This window comes from Cupressus sempervirens, chromosome 1, assembly GCF_028749045.1.
Source record: "Cupressus sempervirens isolate cs-2001-9-10 chromosome 1, ASM2874904v1, whole genome shotgun sequence".
Lineage (NCBI taxonomy): Eukaryota > Viridiplantae > Streptophyta > Pinopsida > Cupressales > Cupressaceae > Cupressus > Cupressus sempervirens.
Window position 1 is genome coordinate 558719880 of NC_143118.1, and position 21988 is coordinate 558741867.

The 21988-nt window shown below is 33.7% G+C and overlaps 1 protein-coding gene across 1 annotated transcript; it reads left to right on the forward strand.

Moving 5' to 3' along the window:
* The first annotated feature begins 20959 nt into the window (after positions 1-20959).
* Positions 20960-21680, forward strand: LOC149578664 (protein RESPONSE TO LOW SULFUR 1-like). The gene has a single exon (XM_089803297.1). The coding sequence runs from the start codon at positions 21096-21098 to the stop codon at positions 21462-21464; it is 369 nt and encodes a 122-aa protein (XP_089659423.1). The 5' UTR covers positions 20960-21095; the 3' UTR covers positions 21465-21680.
* The last annotated feature ends 308 nt before the right edge of the window (positions 21681-21988 follow it).

The following is a 21988-nucleotide window of genomic DNA, read 5'->3' on the forward strand; positions in this document are numbered from 1 at the left end:
GGTGTGTTTACAATGTTTAAATCCCTAGGAGTTGCATTGGACGTATCCTCTCCCCTCGCCATTCGTGGATCTTGGGTGTAAGAGAAATTCATGTAACTTCTATAAGAGGCCTACCTTGGACCAAGATACTCGATATTGGGTATGCCAGGGGACGACCTCAGAGCGGTAATGGGCCAAAAGCTAGGTCAACGTTCTAGTCGCTATATAAAACTCGATTACGGTGAAAGCCGTGTGGGCGGTATTGCTGAGTGATAGCTCTCCTCCAGTACCCTTGTGGTGCGTCAAACTCCGATTCTCGGGGCTGGGAGACCTTTTGAGGAAGTTTATCACTCACTTGCTAAACGGAATGCCCTTACTAAAAACCATGTTTTAGTGGCCAAAATCCTTTCTATCCACTGGTTCAAGGGGTCACCCATGCCCGTGAAGACATCTTACATTCTTGCGGTCCTTAGTAGAGACAACAGTCCCTTGGGAAGTCATGCCCCTTGGGAAGCGGATCTTGGTAGCCCCGGGAAGTGAGTGCGCTGTAAGGGGGAGCCTGTGGTGCCAAGGTCCTAAGTTGTCCACTCTGGATAAGTGTGGCTGAACTTTGGTTCAAGTAGGAATTCAGTGGATACAGTCTTAAAGCCTAGGTTGTGGTGTGACTGTTCACTTTTAACAATAGCTATTCTTGTCTTAATGTGTCTTGCGTGTGTGTAAAACATAATCAAGATAAAAGACAACATTCAAATTTACACCTTGAAAACTTGCAAAACCTTGTCAAAACATCAAACATTGTCAAAACATCACAAACTTTGGTTCAATACATTCAAACCTTGGAAAACATGGCAACTTGTGCTCCTAAACGTGCTTGGCAAAACATAGATTTCACTCTTGCATAGCATCCACTTGCATTCTTCATAGTTTGAGCCTCATACTTGCATCATATAGACTTCATATAGCACCTTTCTAGTATCCCTCATATTCACATTGCAATCATTAGCATTTAAGTTTGCATCCTTTGCATTTCACCTCAAAAATTATCACTTTGCATCTTCCATATTGCATCTTTGCATACCCAACCCTCATCTTGACTACTTTAACCATCATTTTGGATGTCCTACACATCATTTTGAGCATTCATTTCGAATTATCTCCTTGAATGTGTCTCTCCCTCACTGCTCTCTCCCTCTCCCACACACACACAAACACTATTTACTTGTGTCTCATTTTTATATTCATCCTTCCATCTCTGTCTACCCCTTTCACTTCTCTCATCACCTATCCCTTTTCTTCTCCACATACACCTCTCCTCTATATCCATATTTCTTCTTCATCTCTCCCTTTATCCATCTCTATCCCTATATCTCCCTCTCTACCCTCTCTTAGTTATATATTTCATTCTCACTATCTTTGTTTATCTCTTCCTTTCATCTCCATATCCCTCTTCTTCTCAATCCCTTACTCTCTCTTTCTCTTCCCTTTGCATATTGTCTCTTTCTATCTCCTTTCCACCCCCCACCCTACCAAACCACATCTCTCTCTCTCTCTCTCTCTCTCTCTCTCTCTCTCTCTCTCTCTCTCTCTCTCTCTCTCTCTCTCTAATTATTTTTTCTTTATGTCAATTATAACATATCAAATAATTATATATTTAAATTAAAAAATATGTTATTATGAATCATTTAATATTACGAGTTTAAGTTTGTTAGATGACATTTTTTTATCTATATTATCTTTTAATTATCATTTGGAGTAGTGATCTATATATAACTATTGCAAATATTTACATTCATTATAATATAATTAATAAGTATACATTTTAATTTTAAATTATTATAAACATAATAATTAATGCAACCTATTTAATTGAATAAATTTATATTTAATAATTTCAATTATTTTTGAAGCTTTTACAACATTGTTATATTACTAATATTTCAAATTTAAATCTCCTTTTGAGTGAATATCAACATAATAAGAAAATATTTATGTTTGAATAAGAAAAAATATATTATAAGACATGTTTTATTTTAGATGTATTTTAAGAGTAATATATTTTATTTATTATTTTCAAGTAAAAATTAATAATAGATTAAATAGATTAGGTATAATTATATTAAATAGTAATATGATACATACACATATTTACATAGATACCTTTTTTTTGGTTAAATATATATTAAATAATATATTTTAAAATAGAAGAAGATGAATAATGCATTTAAACGATAAACTTTTATTTTGTTAGAAATGTGAAAAGCTATTTTTATTGAAATAAAAAACAATGCAAATGACTAGGGCAAAACAATCTCAGTCCTTTCATGGAGCCTATCAATGCATTCACCAACAACGACACCAATTTGGGAAAGAGACCTAGTAGTCGCTTAGGCTAACTTCGGGTACCTAGATCTCCTAAATCGTAAGTTGAATTATGTTAATTTTTTGGTGTACCTCCATAGTGACTCAAAAGCTTAAGGCTAAGGTTTCAGCATTTGGGCCTTTACGAATCTCTCTATAGAGACACTAGTAAAGTTTGACCCATTTTTCAACAAAAAATTTGGAAAACATAGCTCTTAGAATTGCCTTAGTTTCAGTCCAGCTTCCCAACTGCTACCTATGTCAAGGTAGATTTGGCTTTGTCATTTTGATCTTATCTTTTTTTGCCATTTTTTTGGTCAAGATCCAAAGTCTATTGTCATAACGTTAAACTCTTAGGTTAATACCTTGTAAAGATTTCACCTAAGTTCAAAAAACCTTATGTATACCGAGCTATCATTAGCATAATCATATTCCTAAATGTCATTTTTGACTTACCCTAGTGGTATATCCCCCTCATATTGCATTTTTCAAACCCTAGCATCATTTTCACTATCAAACCCTATCAAATTGTCCATCAACCAACTTGTCTTCTTGATCACCTATCCTCATTTTGCATAGCCTAAACGTCATTATCAACCCTAGGAAACCATCCCTTGCATATTCCACTTTGCGTACACCTACCTTTAACATCCTTACCAAGTCCAAAACATAACCCTAACCTTCATTTTGCACATCATAATCTTCATCTTGCATACCTTCAAAACGACACATTGCATTTGCACTTGCATAACATCCCTAGGACATTTGTACTTTTCATATCAAAACCCTAGGTCATTTAACATTTCCTCACATTGCATAACATCCCTAAAAACTTAAAAATATCAAAAAAACTCATATCTTGCATACCCACATCTTAATTATCAAGTTTTGACCTCTTTTATCAACTGCAACCCTTATTTACCAACTGCACACTTCATGGGCGCAGTTGGTAGTTTCAAGGTGCACTTGGTAGTTTTAGGGTGCACTTGGTAATTAGGTGTTTCATTCTAGGTTCCAAAACCCTAATATGCACTTCCACACCTTGCATTGCATCCCAAGACCTTAGGAAACACTCTAAATCACTCAAAACACTCAAAATTTGCATTTTAAGAAACTTTGGAGCTACATCATTTGTAGAAGAAAGAAGGACATGGGAGCTACAAATGAAAGAGGGGGTTTCTTAAATATCAACTTCTTTTCAAACTATTGAATTTCATCTTGAATTAAATGTGTTTAGATTAATTGTACGATCATAAGTTCTTAATTTTCATTAATTTATTAAAAAATTATATAATTTAATAATTTAAATTAATTGTACCATGGATGAATTTAATAATACTCCACCTTAAAAAGTTCCAAGGAAATTCAAGTAGTTGCAAACAATAAATATGGTGATTTTGTATCATTGTAAAATAAAACGCATACTTTCTAAGCCCACAGAGGTCCTCCAAAAGTTATAATTAAAAACCATCCGTCAAAGAAGATCAGAAACATTATTATTACAATAAGCTTCCATGACAAACCACTTTAGAGTCGGTTCAAAAAAATTTGTTGGATGACTAAAAATTGAACTCTCGTTAAAAAAAAAGTTTTTTATGATTGTAGACCTTTATAAAATTAATTTGAAAATGAAAAAAATTACTATTCTTAGTTAGGGTATGTAATCCTTTGATTTGACAATTTAAAATTAGTAGAGAACATTCTGTTCTGGTTAAAATCATTTTCTATTTTTTAGGTAGTCTATTAACATTGAGTTATTTACAAAAAAAATGAGCCTACACATTGATCAGGAAAAATTACTAGCTGAGGCTTTTGAGTGCATTATTTCTCTCACTTCCATCACAATGCGAGGAAACTCATAATTTAAAACAGATACAACACAACTTAAATGTATTCCAAATTGATGAAGAGCAAATTCTGCTCCACCAATACCAGAAAATAGAGAAAGTACTCTGACGCCATCAGGATATAATGCTTTCAAGACTGATAAATGATATGCAACTGTATCTATTTGGAATGAATTACCCAAACAACACAAGTGGTCATTCGAACAAGAAGTTCTACGAGTGTGATCTCTACCAAATTTTAATATAAGCTCTATCTCATGGAGCCCTAGAGGGACGAGGTCACTTGGCCCCACCCATACCAAATTCCACTCTTCACACTTTTGAAGTATATATTTCTACGCACTATCTTGTAGTTGCCCTCATGCATTCTGAATCATAACTCTCAGTTGATCAATAAGGATAGTGCCACATCGTCTTGAGTCTATGGAGTTTTTTTTTGTTGTCTGATCCCATGAAGGCCAATACTTTTTTATTTGTGGAAGTGCTTCCTGAATAGTCATGGGGGAGAGGTTCTGCTTGAAATCGCTGTTCTATTGGAAGGTTATGCACATACCCTCTTGCTCTTTTGGAAGCTGAAAAGAACATTGAGTCCACCAACTCTAGTTCAACACTATTAAATTGTTTGAATATTGTCTTGCAAATATCCTTCGATGCAAAAGCATCATTCTCATAGTAGAAGAAAGGTGGCCCTTGCATGAACACATTGATTTCCTTTGAACGCTGGCCAATAGGTTTCCTAGGAACTCCAAAACCAATTAGTTCCTTGGGACACAAATTAGGGATTGCATCACATACTTCAAACATTGGTTGCTTGTCTTGCATACCCTCTATTTATTTTTTATACTTCAACGCTTTCATTATCTATGTTACAATTTCGAACTTACAGAATTTCATTATCTATGTTACAATTCTTAAATATCAACTTTTTTTCAAACTATTGAATTTCATCTTGAATTAAATGTGTTTTTAATTGTACGATCATAAGTTCTTAATTATCAAATTTAGTTTATTAAAAAATTATATAATTTAATAATTTAAATTAATTGTACTATGGATGAATTTAATAATTAAAATTCATTTATTAACTTGTACACATATACACGTCTCAAGAATAAACATCTACAGATCTAATATATCTCTATGTATCTGAAATGCAAACTGTAAATCTCGAATAAATATACATATGTAGAAAAATATAAAAAGTCATATATACGTACATGTGATGGTATCTAACACTGAAACACTCAATAATCAAATAAATAGTGAAAGTACATGGATGTCATCAAGGAACTGAAATACACGTGTACATGTAAACTGGACCTCCAATATATATGCATCAAAAAATATATAAATCTGATCTACTACTAGAAGGACCCCTCAAGACGCATACAAACAGAATGACCCTCTGATCGAGTCTCCTGTACATCCTCTCGCTGAGGCGCATCAACCAAGCCCTGCAAATATATATACATATATACATACATGTGTTAGAGTTCTATCTTTAAAACATATATATACATACGTGCATCATGTACATATACATTCAAATTAAATACAAATTTGCATATATATATATATATATCTAGTTTTCAAAATATTTAAATAACTTTAAGCAAACTATTTAAAAGTCAAGTACCTGAGCACTATCAGGTGCCTCAATAGAATCATCTCTCTCATGTATATGATGCCCTAAACCAACAATATGTGTAACCATGTGCTCAACGACCTGTGCCTACATGATTTATTATGAGTTAAAGATTAAATTAAATATCTACATATATATTTGAACTAAAATTTTCAATAAATGAACATATTTTTAAATTTCATATATATTTAAAATTAAAAGTAAATTATATATGTACCTGGGTCTCCGAAGGTAGAGGATGATCAACAGACTCCATCATATCATCTACTGATGCACCTGAGCCTAAAACTCCATGTCTAATTGCTAGTAAATCTGAGTGAAGTGGACTGTGTAATTGGCTGGGTACATCTGGTGTAGAATCAGTGCTACCAGGTCCGAATAACAAGTCCATGTATGATGAAAGACCCAGGGTCGAACTAGTATCAATCTTAGATAGGCCTCACAACTGCTCACCAAAATCATCAAGGCCCTTAGCTGTGATATGGACATCTCCAACTTGTATGTTTGAGTCATCTGTAGAGTGTCATGAGTCTGGTGCCGAATGCTATGAGCTACGCACAGGTGTATCATCTATCATTGGTGTGGCGGCCTGTGTCTGTGGAACTGTGTTGGGGCTCTGATGCTATCCAACAACATCCATCACCACGTGTACTGGAATCCTCTGTGTATCAGAAATATAGCTAATAAAGTGCAACATATCCTCCAAAAAATATAGTGCCATATCCATATGTGTCTGCTGTCCTGAAAGACCACAAATATCGCCTAGCAGTGGTAGCCCAACAACTCTATATGCATCATCAGAGGAGGCACCTGAAGTGCTACTAGATGCCTATGAAGATGGTCGACCAAGTGGACGAGGATGTCGACTATGAAGATAACGACCAATAGAATCTGATGTGCTACTAGCTGCCGTAGATGCAATGTGCCCAATAGTGTCAATCGCTTCCCTCTGGGAAGCAATGACGACTCTATCTGCAATAGGCGCATGTGTAGGAATCACAAGAGGCATCCTCGATCAAACAAATTGTCTAAGATCTACAGGTGGTAGACGATCTACACTGCGGTACTGGTCACGATCTGTGATTCGACCATGCCCCTGTCCGTAATAATTAGGAATATCCAAGTAGTTGACGTTGAGCCCTATACGGAACTCAACATACAACTACTGTGCAAAATAAAGGGGTATTTGGTCATTATTAGGATAACGACCATATGCAGCTAAAAATCATGGATAGATCATGCTAGCAATAATAGGGTCTCTACATCATGTGACTCTGTAGCCTCTCACCCTACCTTGTGTCCCCTCATAAGCTAAAAATAGCTCTCTCCGGATGATGTCTTTGGGGGCTACCCCCTTGACATCATCGAATGATGCATCTCCTGAAACCTTAGCCCTAAGCTCCCTAGATATCAAAGCTAATATGGCAGGAGTAAATGAATGGTGACCTCTAAACCTAGCTGTCAAATCTTGTAAACTCCTACATATCGTAGTACATATGTCTCTATAAAGACATCCATCAAAGGTCAATATAGACTATTTTAGTCTAGCAACCTCATGCTTTGAAAATGCAAATAATGCATCGATATCGATGCATGGAGGTGGTGCAGCAGGATCTCCAGCAGGAGTTGCAGGTGCAACCTAACCTGGAACATGAGCCGCACCAGGAGCTAGAACATGAGCTGCACGGCGAGCCCTACGTCAAGGTACACAAGGAGCCCCACCAGAAGCTGTAGCACGAACCCCACCACGAGCTGCACAAGGAGCCATATCGAGAACTGCATCAAGTGCTGCAATAGGAACCACATCAACCTGTGCCATAGTAGGAGCTGTAGTAGGAACTACATCAGGTGTCGCACAAAAAGCCACATCAAGCATATCATGTGAAGCCATATCTGTAAAAATGTATGAAGAGCTAAATTGCCTATTGTACATACTTTTTTATTTTTAACATTAAAAATTATACACATGTAATTAAACATACATCACACATCATGGACCTAGATAATCTGTAACACATCTAGACCTAGATTAATTTGCATATAAGTATAAGATAACTTTAAAGTTGAGAGTTTGGTTATGGTTAGAGTTAATTTGTTATTCTAAGATTTTATTATATTTTGGGGGGTATTATTAGAGAATTCAATTAAAGGGTACCTAATAAATTATTTATATTACTCTTAAATGATAATGTTTTGAGGTTTGAAATTCTTGATTGATATTATTAGCAGAGTGAGTCATTGGACTCATAGGTGGCTCTCATCTGCTGGGAGGGTTACCCTACTCAAGACTGTGATTTAGGCTCTTCCTATTTACAGGTGTTTAGTGCAAACACCTCCCGTGGGAGTTTTGAAAGATTTTGATGCTTTGTCATGACAATTCCTTTGGTCAAGCAATCTCCAATCCTCTAAATGGAGCTTAGTCAACTGGGACATGGTTTGTTTGCCTAAGTTTGCTAGGGGTCTAGGCCTTAAATGTATGGCTCTCGGTGTCAAAGCTCTTGCTACAAAGTTATATTGGAGATGGTGCAAGAATCAAGATTGAGATTATGCCAAGATTCTGACCCATAAATATTTCTCAGGAGTGGAGGTCCAGGATATTCCTAGACTTGAGCTTGATGGTAAGGGGTCCTTTATTTGGGACACCCTTAAAAGGGGTGCTCCTCTTATCAAGGATGGCCTTTTCTGGATCTGTAATGAGGGGTCAAGTGTGTTATTCTAGTAGGACTCTTGGGATGGCCACCTTCCTATTCTCTCTAGTTTTTCCCACCTTTTGCCTCTATTTCAGGTTTTTTCTTCTGCAGGTTGGACCACAGTAGCTCACTTCAAGACTGTTCGGAGGTGTGGATTGATGGAGGTGGCTAGTTGGAAGGATCCATAGATTTGGCCCACAGGACATCTTCTCTCTACTAGGCTTTGCAGCTCTTCTAAAGACAAAGACATCTTGGCTTGGGCTCCTTGCCCAAAAGGTAAGTTCAGTGTGGCCCAGGGATATGCTCGACTGGATAGCCAATGTAATGTAGTTCAGGTGGTTCCCTAGTGGAGAAAGGTCTGGAATAAATTTTCTTGGCCGAAATGTAATTTTTTTCTATGGTTGGTTGCGCAAAATAAGTGTCTTACTTGGGATAATCTCCAGCGAAGAGGGTTTCAGGGACCCTCTTTCTATCCCCTATGTATGTTGGATGGGGAAGATGTTTCTCATGTTTTCTTCTTATGTCCTCTCTCTAGAGAGATCTGGCATAAGTGGTGGAGGCATGGTGCCATAGCTGTATTCATGCTGAATCTCTTATTGAATTTTGGGACAACCTTGGCAGACCCCCTATGAAAACTTAGTTCCTTCAGGTGGCCTGGGCTATTTGAACTTCTTTCATTCTGTGGAATCTTTGGTTGGAGCGTAACCGTCAGATCTTCTATAATTCCAGCTTGGGAGCCACTAAACTATGGCAGTTGATCCTAACCAGGCTTCAAAAGACTATCTTTGCTAAATGTGATATGTCAGAGCCGGTGGATCCTGGTGATTCTCGTATTGTCAGGAATTTAGGATTAGTGGATAAAGGATTTGGAACTAGTAGTAGTAAGAGATCTCAGCCATGAAAGAGGAAGGTTTGTAGAGCGGGGAGATGGAGTCTTCTTCCTGATGCAGTCCTAAAGATTAACAATGATGGCTCCTCTCGTGAGAATCCTGGACTGGCTGGAGTGGGGGGATTGGGAGAGATGCAGATGGCAATGTTATTTTCATATTCTCTATTCACAAAGAAGTTCAATCCAATAACATGATGGAGGCTTTAGCCATTAAGGTGGCTATGGAGCGGGCTTGTTCTCTTGGTTGGAGGAGTGAGTCTGACTCTTAGATTGTTGTGGATATGATAAATAACCAGAGAATGGATGAATCTAGCTGGAAAATTGCCTCTATTGTTAGAGAGATTCTCCACTTGAGTAGCTTTGTGGATGGGATCTCTTTCTGTTATATTCCTAGGGAATGGAATGGAGTGGCTGATGTCTTGGCAAAATGGGCATCAAAGAAAGGTGCTGGTTGGGATATTTCTGTTAGGGATGATCTTCCTACTGATCTTGCTGGGACTTTTGAGCAATTAGTGGAAAAGGATAGAATGTAATTGGTTTTGGGTTGATGTTTTGGTTGGTTGGACTTGAGGCCTTCTATAATCTGGTTTTATTTGAATAAATTTTTACCCCTTTTTTTTAAAAAAAAAAGATAATGTTTCAAGGTTTAGGTTTCAAAATAGGTTACATATATATCATTTAAAACAAGGGTCATACTTCATGTATGTACATGTGTTTGAATGTATGTGCATGTATCTCAAATGTAATTTTTAACAATTTAGGATTAGGGTCAACTTGTTTTAATTTTATGTTAGTTAGGCTTCAATTAGGTTTTCAAATAGGGTTTTAGTGTAATTAGGCTCAATTTTAGGGTAAGATTTAAGACCTTATGACACTGTCAGGGTTTACACAAACTTACATAATTTCTAGCATTAAATTTAGGGGTCAATATTAAAGTCCATGGTTAAGAATTTAGGATAAGGGAACTTAGCATATGAAGTTTATGATTTGGTTCAAGATTATGATTTAGGGTGTTTATTATCATTTATAATATTGGGTGTAGAAACTAAATTTTAAGGTCAAGGTTAGGGTTAGGGTTTGGATAATGGTTAGGGTTAGGGTTTGGTTTGGTTAGGGTTAGGGTTTGGATGTACATGTATGTTATATTCATACAGGTAGAAATGCAAATTAATCTACATTCTTATATAAGTATAATTTAGGATCTCCTCTTAAGACATTTCATTGAATTATATAGTTAATTATATATTTATAATTATTAAGACATTAAAAATAATAACATATGTACATTTAAACATGAATATTGAAAACATATGTATGTACATCTATATCTACCACATGAACATATTTACATGTACATTTATGAAATAAAATATACATTTTAATCTACATTCTTATGTATAATTTAGGATCTCCCCTTAAGACATGTGTTATTAAATATAGTTAATTACACTTAGTTATAAGATAAATTAAGATCAATAGTTAACATATACACAAATTATACATATAAAAATGTGAATTTATTAAAAATATGTACATACATCTACTTTTAACCATGAACAAATATACATGTACATCTATGTTCAAAATAAAAAATTATACATTTTAATCTATATTTTTACATGTACAATTCAGGATCTAGACCCTTAAGATATGTCATTTAATTAAACTTCTAAGATTAAGACATTAAAGTGAATTTGACATATTTTCATTTAACATCATCATCATCATATATATATATATTTGTTTTCTAAAATTTTGTAATGTTTTTCTAATTTTTAAAAAAATATTTTTTCTAATGATTTTCTAAATTTATTTTCAAAATATTTGAAAACTATAAATTTTCTAACGTTTTTCTAATGTTTTTTCTAAATTTGTTTTTTAAAATTTATATTAAATTATAAATTTTCTAATGTTTTTGTAATGTTTTTTCTAAGTTTATTTTCTAAATTTTATATTAAATTCTAAATTTTCTAATGTTTTTGCAAATTTTTTTAAAAAATTGTTTTCTAAATTTTATATTAAATTATAAATTTTCTAATTTTTTTAAAATTTATTTTTTAATATTTAAAAAAAAAATTATATTAAATTATAAATTCTCTAATATTTTTGTAATTTTTTTTCTAAATTTTGTAATGTTTTTGCAATATTTTTTTCTAAATTTTCTTTTTTTTTTTTAATGTTTTTTCTAAATTTTCAATTTTTTAAAAATATTTTAAAATATTTTTCTAATTTTTAACTATTTTTTTTCTAAATTTTATATTAAATTATAAATTTTCTAATGTTTTTGTAATATTTTTTTATAATTTTTTTTATAAATTTTATATTAAATTATAAATTCTCTAATGTTTTCGTAATGTTTTTTCTAATGTTTTTCCTAAATTTTATATTATATATTTTTAAATATTTTTTCTAATGTTTTCTAATGTTTTGTATATAATATTTTTCTGTTTTCTAAATTAATATAAATAAATAATAAAAACATTAAATTAACATTTAGATATGTTTTATAAACTATTAAAAACGTAAATAACATTCAAATATGTTTTCAAAACTATAAAAAACGTAAATAACATTCAAATATGTTTTAAAAACACAAAAAAAATGCATTGAAAACATTAAAATCTATTTTGATAATATAAAAAAATACTTCAAAAACATTGAAAACATTAAATTAATATTATTTTGACATACCCGATAATGAAAATGAGAACGAAAATGAGAGGATGACATGGACGGAAGTTGCTCAAGCCACACGTTCGCTCGAATGCCCAATCAACAGTACTCGCCGTAAAAATGAATTTTGGAAAGTGAAAGAGATGTTTTAAGGTGCCGAAAATTTTGTCCATACATGTTCGTGCGAACATGTACGTAGCGCCTGTTCGCGCGAACATGCCTTGTTATGTTTGCGCGAACACGCGCTACGTACATGTTCTCGCGAACATGTCTCGAGTGTTCACGCGAACATATGAAAAATTGAGATGCGAAAATTTACCATTTTTTTCAAGTTTCTTCGTCCCACTAAAGTGGAACCCATTATTGTGGGTTCACCCCTATATATATATATATATATATATATATATATATATATATATATATATATATATATATATATATATATAATATTATGTTGCTCCCCCATACATATATATTCAATATACTTTAAACATTATATACATCTTTCTCATCTTCTCCCCATTTTATTGCAATATCACATATTCTCCCCTTTTTACATATTCTCCCCCTTTTTGACATAAATACCAAAGGTGTATAATATACGGTTATTCCAAAATGTGGCAAGAAGTTAGAATGTACCTTTGAAATCAGTGACATTATCTTGTTCCAATTTTCTTGCAATACCTTGCTTGTATGTAATGCAATCTAAACTTTTGCTGATAACTCCATCATGTGATCAACTATGGAGAAGTTGTTATCATGGATGAGAGTTTTGTCATGTGCAATGTGTTTTTGCAATGCATCCATGTTTGGAAGAATCATGCCTTGTATATCTACAAGTGTAGCCCTTATCTTGGCTTCTTCCCTTAGTAATTCTACTTGCATATTAGTCATAAATCTAATCTTTGTATAATGAGCAGAGTTGTAGCTTGGGTCAAGTGACAACAAGTGTACACTTGCCTTCAGATCTTCATCTATCTTGGAGAGTTTATCTTTGATTCCTTGCATAAAAATAGATGATCACATAGTTTACCGAATATAGAAGTGACATTGTTGGCAGAGGTTTCCAATGAGCTTAGAATAATAGACAAGTCTACTTGATATATTGCAATCTTCTGTGCAACTAGCTCCATTACTTTGTTTTCAAATTTCTTCTCTGCCCTTTGCAAAAAAATTTCTTGCCCATTCAAATCCTCATTGAATTTCTAAACCAATTCTACTAATTGAGCCAAAATAGGTTGAGAGGTATCAATCTAAGTGTTGATTGCATCTGCAAGAATGTTCTTTGCATCTTCTAGCACTTGATTCTCTCCTCTCTAAGCCTCTATTGCTTAGCTTTCTTCTACAAAAGCTCACCTACTATATGCATTTGATCAGGATTTAGAGTAGAGATATCCCAATTCGGGATAACTATATCCTCATCAAGATCAATGTCTTCTTCCTTATCTTTGCCTTTGCTAGAAACTTTAATAATCGGTTGAGGCTTGCTCTCAACTGTCTTTGTACTAATTAATTTCATACTTGGAATAGTAACAATGGTGGAAATAGAAGGACTAGCAACAGAAGTAGATATTAAACTAACTGAATAAATACTTTGTTGCTAAGTAGCCAAAATTAACGAAGGAGAAAGCACTGACTGCTTGGTAGATAAAGTGTTGATCACTTCAGTCAATGAAGTACTAAGCTGAATAGGTGCAGAGATTGGTTGAGTGCTTGGATTTGTAGTGTTTGTCACAACCAACTCGGTAGTAGCTTTCTCTGAGCTTGATGGCTTTAAAGCTTTACTTGGAGAGTGAGGAGGTGAGGCTATAACCGTTGTTGCAATATTTTTAGGGTTTGTTTCCTCAATGCTCTAAATCTTAGGGGGATTCTCCTCAATGGATTCCTATTCTTGTTTCTCATCATTTTTATTATCATCATTCATTTCTTCTTCATCATTATTGTCTTCTTCTTCCTTGTCATCTTCGCCATCATCTTTGGCATGAACAACAAAATAAATTTGCTGATGAAGACTAAATATATTCTTCCATGCATTAGTGACATTCCTCACCACATTCTCAATGTCATTGATTAGTATTAAGCAAGTGTTAAATTTCAAAGTGAGTTTTTCTTCATCCTACTTTATGGACTCTTTTATTTCTTTTTCATTAATACTCAACATGAGTTGCCTCAGAGTTTGCTCGTATACATCCTTTGCAATTTTCTTGGCATGTTCCCATCTTGGCTTGATTCTTTCCATTAGTTCTTTAGGAATTTGCTATGCAAGTTGATCAGGTGAATATTTCCATTTGCCTAGCTTAGACATAATCATGTCTTCAACTTGCTTCTTCTTTTTTGCATTTCTAGTCTCATATCTCAATGATTTAAAGTTTTCCATGCTAGCTCTAGAATAAATCTCTTTAAATTTCTCTTGAAATGTAGGTGGAGGTCATTTGAAAATCACATCCTTTGCTTCTTCACCTAATTTCAATTTCTTTGTAGATGTTTTTCTTGTAAATACTGCAGTAGATGACTTGGTAGGTTTAACCTTACATTTCTTCTTGACTATCTCTTCTTCTTCTGATTTTTTTTCATTTGCCTCACCTTCTGCATCATCTTCTATTACATCATCTCCTTTACCTTCTCTCAATAGGAGAGTAGAACTAGTTTGTATCAGTTTTGCTATCCTTTTCTTTCCTTTGCTGATAGCATTAGGAAGCTTATCTCTAGTTCAATTCTGGCTTTGGCTTCATCATATGTACCAAAACATATGGCCTTGGGATACACAAGTTCATTAACAAATGCTTCAATTATATCCTTGGCATCATCAATATTAACCTCATAGCCTAGAGGCTTAACTCGTACCACTCTAGGTTTTATTACTTGTATGTACTCTTTGTCACAATCTACCATAAAATAAATATTATCCTTGTAATCTTCTACAAGTTTCTTTGAAATTTTAAATCTGTTAGTCATCTTTTCTTTGAATGAATCAAAATAATTGTCCATGATATTGACACAATTTTCAACCATTTCTGCTATATAGTCATTGATTAGATATAGTATAGGTACATCTTTTCTCCATACAATTGTACCTTTGAAGGGAAAAACTTTTATACAAAGATAAATAAACATGTTAAAAGTGAATTGAACTTACATGGGTTATTCTTTGATGTTCTGATGCTTTCCATGTTTTTGTTGAATTGATTCAACATCAACTCGGTAAGGTCAAAGGACATGTTGTTCTTCACCACCTTGAGAGTGAGATCAATTGCCTCACATGATATGTTATTGAGATGATTGGAGCTATATATTTTATGTGCTATTATGTCAATTCCAAATTTCAGTTCCATTTCAACTACATAACTGATATTCATACCTCTTCCATCTCGTTCGGTAAGATTTTTCTTTTCTAGTTCTACCCAACTTAGGGTTTTAGTAGTTTTTGCCTCGACCAACATTGGAAATCTCGTGACTTGATGAATTATTTTCTTTGTTATGAGAATAGGCTGCTCCAACCATAGTTGCCTGTTGTGTACATGGCTAAGGATAAACCTTATCCATTTTGTCTGAAATTCTTGGGGCATGTGTGGAATGTGGGTTAAACCCTTGGTTTCCAAGTGTTGATGCTCAAGTTTTAATACACATTCACACACAACTTTTCCAAAGTTTCATCCATTTCTAGGGTTCCTATGTCTTGAATTGAATAACAAAAATGCAAGCGAATATCCTTAACCAATAATACCTTAGGTGGAATCTGTGACTGAGCTCTGATAGGATCAAGTGTTTCTTCAATTTTTAGATTCAACTTGAGGTCAGGTGCTTTCCACTTAAGTCCTCAAACTAACATCTCAAATCCTTTCTTGGTTTTATTGCTGGAGGATGCCATGCTTGGTAGGGTTTACAGAAAACTTCAACAACAAATCACACAAATCGTTTGGATACACAAAAATTACTCTTCACATAAGCTCTTGAAAATTTATAGTGACATATAAATTTGATTTCACTCTTTTTAGCAAATTCCACTTTCCAATCACCATAAATGCTTGGTATGTTTGATTGCTTGATGATAGACTATCTTCCACTCGGTTTGAATTAATTGCTCGACAGAGCCATTCATGAGTCGGTGTCCACACAACAACTTAGTTACTCCCAACCTTGCTTGGTAGGGTCTTGCAACTTGATCTAGCTTAGTAAGGTCTAGAATTTCCTTAGACACTCAGTGATCCCTTTGCATCTTGAATGCTAATATGGATCTTTCCACCCTTTTTTTTGCTAATTGGAACTGATGTAAGATATCTGCTTTAGAATCTTAGTTCCAATTATCCTTGTGGGAGATCAAATAGAAATGCTTGAGTCACCCAATTCTTGAATGACATGTGCTTCATTGCTCGAATTTGATTCTCATAAGATTTCAGAATCCACTACTATCTCATCTACTTTCTAATATTGTTAGCCTTGGATTTCTTTTCATCTTCAATTCTTCTAGTGTTCATACAATTCTTCACAAGGTGTCCAAGTTTTGTACAAATGAGACATCTTCTAGTCATGTCTCTTGTCCTAATATGATGTTTTACATAGTTTATTTCAATGTGTCCAAATTCTCCACAATAGTGACATCTACACCAAGTGTTGTAGTCCCAACCAAATATAGCTTTTACAATATGTTCTACTAGGTCCAATATCTTAGTTTTGTATTCAGAAGATTTGTGCCCATGCTTCTTGCATTTGTGACATTTGCCTTCAAATTTAGGTTTATATTTGCATTCATTAGCTCTATGACCATGCTAATTGCAATGGTAGCATTTTTCATTGAATTTAGCTTTACCATTACTCCAATATTTATTTGATGTATGACCTAGCTTACCACAATGATTGCAAGTAGGTCTTTGATTCTTTTGAGCTCCTTGCTTGGATGATTCACCTTCTTCTGTCTATCCAATTCCTACTTTGCCCTTTTGTCTATATTGGATTTGCTCATTTAATTGATTCATGTCTGCTTGAGATTTTATCATCCTCTCATTGGTTTTCTTTTTAGCGTTTAGATCATTCTACAATCTTTCATTTTCTAATCTTAGATTGATGATTTCTTCATTTGCATTAGTAAGCTAATCAATGAAGTCTACTTGTTGAAGGGATGGATGTTGAATTCCATTATTCTTTCCTTCTAATTCTTATTTTATCTTTTTTTTTCTCCTCCATGACTTCACACAATCTTACTAACTGAATTTCTTGTTCTCTTTTCATCTTCCTTACTTCTTCTTGAAGTATACCATTCTTTTCTAATAGTTCTCTGATTTTTTTATTAGCTTCATCTGAATTACTTTCTGAATGGATATCTTCAATTCTTTCTTCAGTGTAGAGTTTTTCATTCATTTGTACTGCAAGATATTTTCTTCTTTTTAGGGATTGAGAGAGTTTCTCCTTTGCTTTCTTAAGTTGCCTGATAGCCAATTCTAAATCTAGCTTTTTATTATCAATAGCCTTATCAAGTCTGAATACTTCCATTGTCTTTGATCTTTGCTCAAGTTGTAAAACTTCTTCTTTGAGAACCACAAAGCTATAATACTAATTATTGGAAATATACAATAGGCTTGGTTACTGAGAGGGGAGGGGGTAAATCAGTAACCTATAAAACTTAATCTTAATTCACCAATTAATCCTTCACATGTATTTTGATCTAATTGCATGCATGAAAAATTGAAAGCATTAAAACATTCATAACACTTTGACACACAATATGGTAACCTAAAAACCTTCTAAATAGAAAGTAAAATTGGGGTGGGTATGATACCCACAAGCTTTAGTACTATAGTATAAAGTTGACTTGTTAAGACTTACAACGATCACTTTTGATGATCTGCCTTGTTAAGAGTAATAAGGTCTGCTAGGTCCACCTTGCAAAAGAATTTACAAACATAAAATGAAGTATGCAATTGGTAAAGAGATTTACAAAAGACTTAAGTGTACCTTGTGAAAGGATTTAATTGTTCCACCTATTAGGATGAACCAATGGCTGATCTCTAATTTGCAATTTTGATTTGTTGAATGAGATTCCTTTGGAGTGTAATGATCACCTTGCTATGATGGATAAATCTTTGCTACTCCTTATACTGCTTGTAGCCTTCTTACTTCATACTTTCTACTCCTAGTGTATCTTCTTAACATTACATTCATATTTTGGATGTGATTCAATAAATTACATATATATCGATCCAATTTATAATTCATCAAAGTCAGCTCTAATATAAGTTTCACTAAAATACATAAAGTAGGCCCAATTGTAGGTACTCAGGTTTTGAAGACAAACTTGGTTAGGTTCTGACACTTGATAACCATTGTCAACGCTCGGCATCATCATGCAATCGGTAGACGTAGAAGCTCGGCTCATATTAATCACTTCCAAGTAGTTTGAACTCAGTTTGCACTGGTGCCTCAATGAACACTGCGAAACTCGACATATAAACTGAATCGCTTGATTGAGACTACATAGCCCAGTCAACACTTTTACTATGAGGTCAGTATAAATTGAATCACTTGGTTGACATTGTATAACTTGTTCAACACTAGATTCACATTATTGAAGCTACGAATGTGATAAGCACTAAAAAACTCAATTTGCATTGAGAGACTTGGTAAACACAATGAAACTCATTTTACATTGATAATCGCCAACTTGGTAGATACTGCTCAGTGCAAACTGAATATTGTTCCTGGAACTCGGTAGCAACTATAGAACTTAGTATAGCCTAAATTACTTGGTTAACATTGTAAACTGTACTATAAGCTCGGTAGCTACTAACCATTTGATTAAGTGTGTGGGTGTCACTAATAAACAAACTTGACTATAATGTGAACAACCCCCTCTAGTTTTGGGATGAGCCTTGTTGAGGCTAATGACTACTCCTTTCTAGGCACTTTTTATAAAATAGGAAAACTCCATTTCTTACATGAGTTAGTCTAGCTTTTCTCACTTATTAATTGACATTGACATCTCTAAAATCACCCTTGGGGTTGTGGCTATAATTGTGGATGATAAGCGTTGGACACAATCATTGAATTATGAGGGGTTTTTCTTTAGTTGTCATTATTAATTTATTCCTAGTCACTTGGCTTCAAATTGATTAGTTTCAAATTAAAAAGGTGCTATCACTTGGTGGAAGAATGCAATGGAAGATCACTTGATTGTTGAGGTTTCTTTTCACTTGAGAGCCTTTCTTTAGTTTTTCTATGCCTAGAATTTTTCATTGTAGCTCTTGTAGTGTCATGTGTAAAACTCCTATAGTACCGCATCATTTTTCATGTCTACCTCATATCTTTTGCATCCTTTGTTCAATGATCATTTTTCATCCAATTCCCCCCTCTCCCTTTGTTGTTAGTGATCCCCAATAGGGGGTCACCTCTTCTCTCCCACCAGAATGGACTCACAAATGATAGCATCCTTGATAGTGTAACTTGTAGAAAAGATCAAGGTCCTTCCCTTTTTCTTACTCTTTTGTACATAATAAAAGACAATTTATTTGTTTAGTGTTGAAACCCCTACCTCCCCCAATTCCTAACTCGAGTCAAAGGTACTCTCTATTCTTTTATCCAAATCATACCTAAGATTTGTTCCATTTAACTCGGATGGCTATCTTGTAATAGAAACAAGCCCTTCTTGTACTGGACCTTAGTAAAAAATATATCGCTAACAAACAATACTATGTTGGCATATATGTTAGCTAACATACTATTGTTTGTTAGCAAAATAATTGTAGTACTATTATTTGTTAACATGTAATTGTACTATGCTAACATACTATTGTTTAATATAATTTTTTACTAAAGTGAAAATAAATTGCTGCATAGAAAGTGCATCCCATACTCACCATAAAATCAATATAATGACTCTAAAGTTAAACCTCTAAAAACATGTTAAACAAGAGCTCTTGTGAGCTGGAGTCCTTGCCTTTTGAAGAAATGGGAGCAACAACGAAGGTGAAAGGTATCATAAATTAAATTGAACTTCAATAGAATTTGATAACATAAAACAAAACTGTATTCTTATTGTTGAAATAGAAAATAAGAAAATATAAGTAAGAATATAAATATAAATATATAAATGTAAAAATAAAAACCTAAATGCATTAAAAAATGTAATTTTTATATTTAGTAATTATTTTAAATTCATTTAAAAATCAACTTGATATAAGACAATAGATTTATCTATAGATAAATAAATCTATTTTAAAAATTAAACTACATAATTAATATTATAGACCTATTTACAAATTAACTTAAAATAAATAAACAATAAAAAATTAATCTAGCTTCCGCAGTTAATTCTATAAATTCAATTTAATATTATACTAAAAATTAATTTGCTCTCATTGAGAAGTCTAAGGGCCATGGAAAATTTAAAAAAAACTAAATACAAATGCTTGTCATCAACTTTCACCATGCGACAAATTTGAAATTTATGATTATATTTAATAATGAATCTTATGTGGGACAACCTGCCTACCATATTTTGTTTGATAGCTCTACTTCACATGGCCCTTAAAAACACATGGGCCTCACTTTTTCTCCACAAAAATTATTCTTTCCTCACATAGCAACTTCTCTAATTAATCTTTCCTCACAAAAATGATTTTTTCCACGGGAAATATTCTTTCCTCATATATCAACTCCTCTAAATATTTATGAACGCACGCCATGACGAAAGCACAGCACCCGCATCAACTTTTTCTCCATTGCAACAGCGCCAACACGACAATCGAAAAACGTAAAGCCCTAATGCGACATTTTAAATTTGAATGTTTCTACACAAACTCTATTTTGATTCAAAACGTCACTATAAAAAATTAGTTTCGTATTAAACCATTCTCAACTCCACCGTTTACTAGTTCGCCGTTAAATACAGCAGCTGAATCGTTGTATAACCAGATTCATTGAATGTAGATCGATTTTCGTGGAGCTTCAAGATCTATATATTTTCTACATCGAAGCATCTTTGTTGCATTACGCCAAGACCTAGGGTTTGAATTGTGATAATCATGGCTTCTGCATTTGCGAATTTCTTTTCCTTCTCACAGCCTTCCGTTTTGCCCGTATACAAGAAGAAGATTGCCATGGATGATCAAAGTGCAGAAATAGAGGCACTCAGATCTGAGAATGTGAAGCTGCAAAGGCGAGTGGAGGAGAGGCAACGGTACGAAGCGGAATTAATGGCGGATTTAGAGAAGGTGAGGATGAGATTGTTACACACGGAAGAAGCGGAGGAGCGGCTGTGTTCACAGCTGGGGGATTTGGAGGCGGAATCGGTCCTTCAGGCGCGGGATTATAATCAACACATCAATTTTCTTAAACAGCAATTGGCTCAAATGCAAGATCTTCTTGAACAATTTCAACGGAATCGCTCGTAAAGATTTTGCTACCGAATTTGCGTGTGCAGAATGAAGAATGAAATTGTTTGTGCAGAATGAAGAATGAATTTGTTTGTGCAGAATGAAGAATGAATTTGTAAATTTTGTATGTAGAAAAAGGAATAAATGAAGCAAAGGCACTGTTTTGTAAATCCTGATGAATTTCTTTTGAAGATCTCTATTGAAATGAAAAAAAAAAACTTTTTTTAAAGGAAAGGAAGGGTTTCAATGATATGGATTATTAGGTTTAGTGTTAGATCAACAGAAGTTTCTGTCGTCAAATCATTATTCTTATTGTTGCCTGTTTCTTTTCTGTTCATGAAAAGTCTTTATAGACCTCTTCTATTGATTTACTACATTGAATTGCTACTATTTTATTGAATCTGTCAAAAACTTAAGCTGTTTTTTCAGTTTTGATTCATATGTACGAAATTTTCAGTTGATTTAACTCTGTGTAAAATAAATAGATTATAAAATTCAAACTTTTCTGTGTAAATTGTCAAAATAACAACTACAATGTCGAT

What these genes read in the sequence shown, in the direction of transcription:
- LOC149578664 (XM_089803297.1), top strand. Translation starts at nt 21,096, where the DNA reads ATGGCTTCTGCATTTGCGAATTTCTTTTCCTTCTCACAGCCTTCCGTT.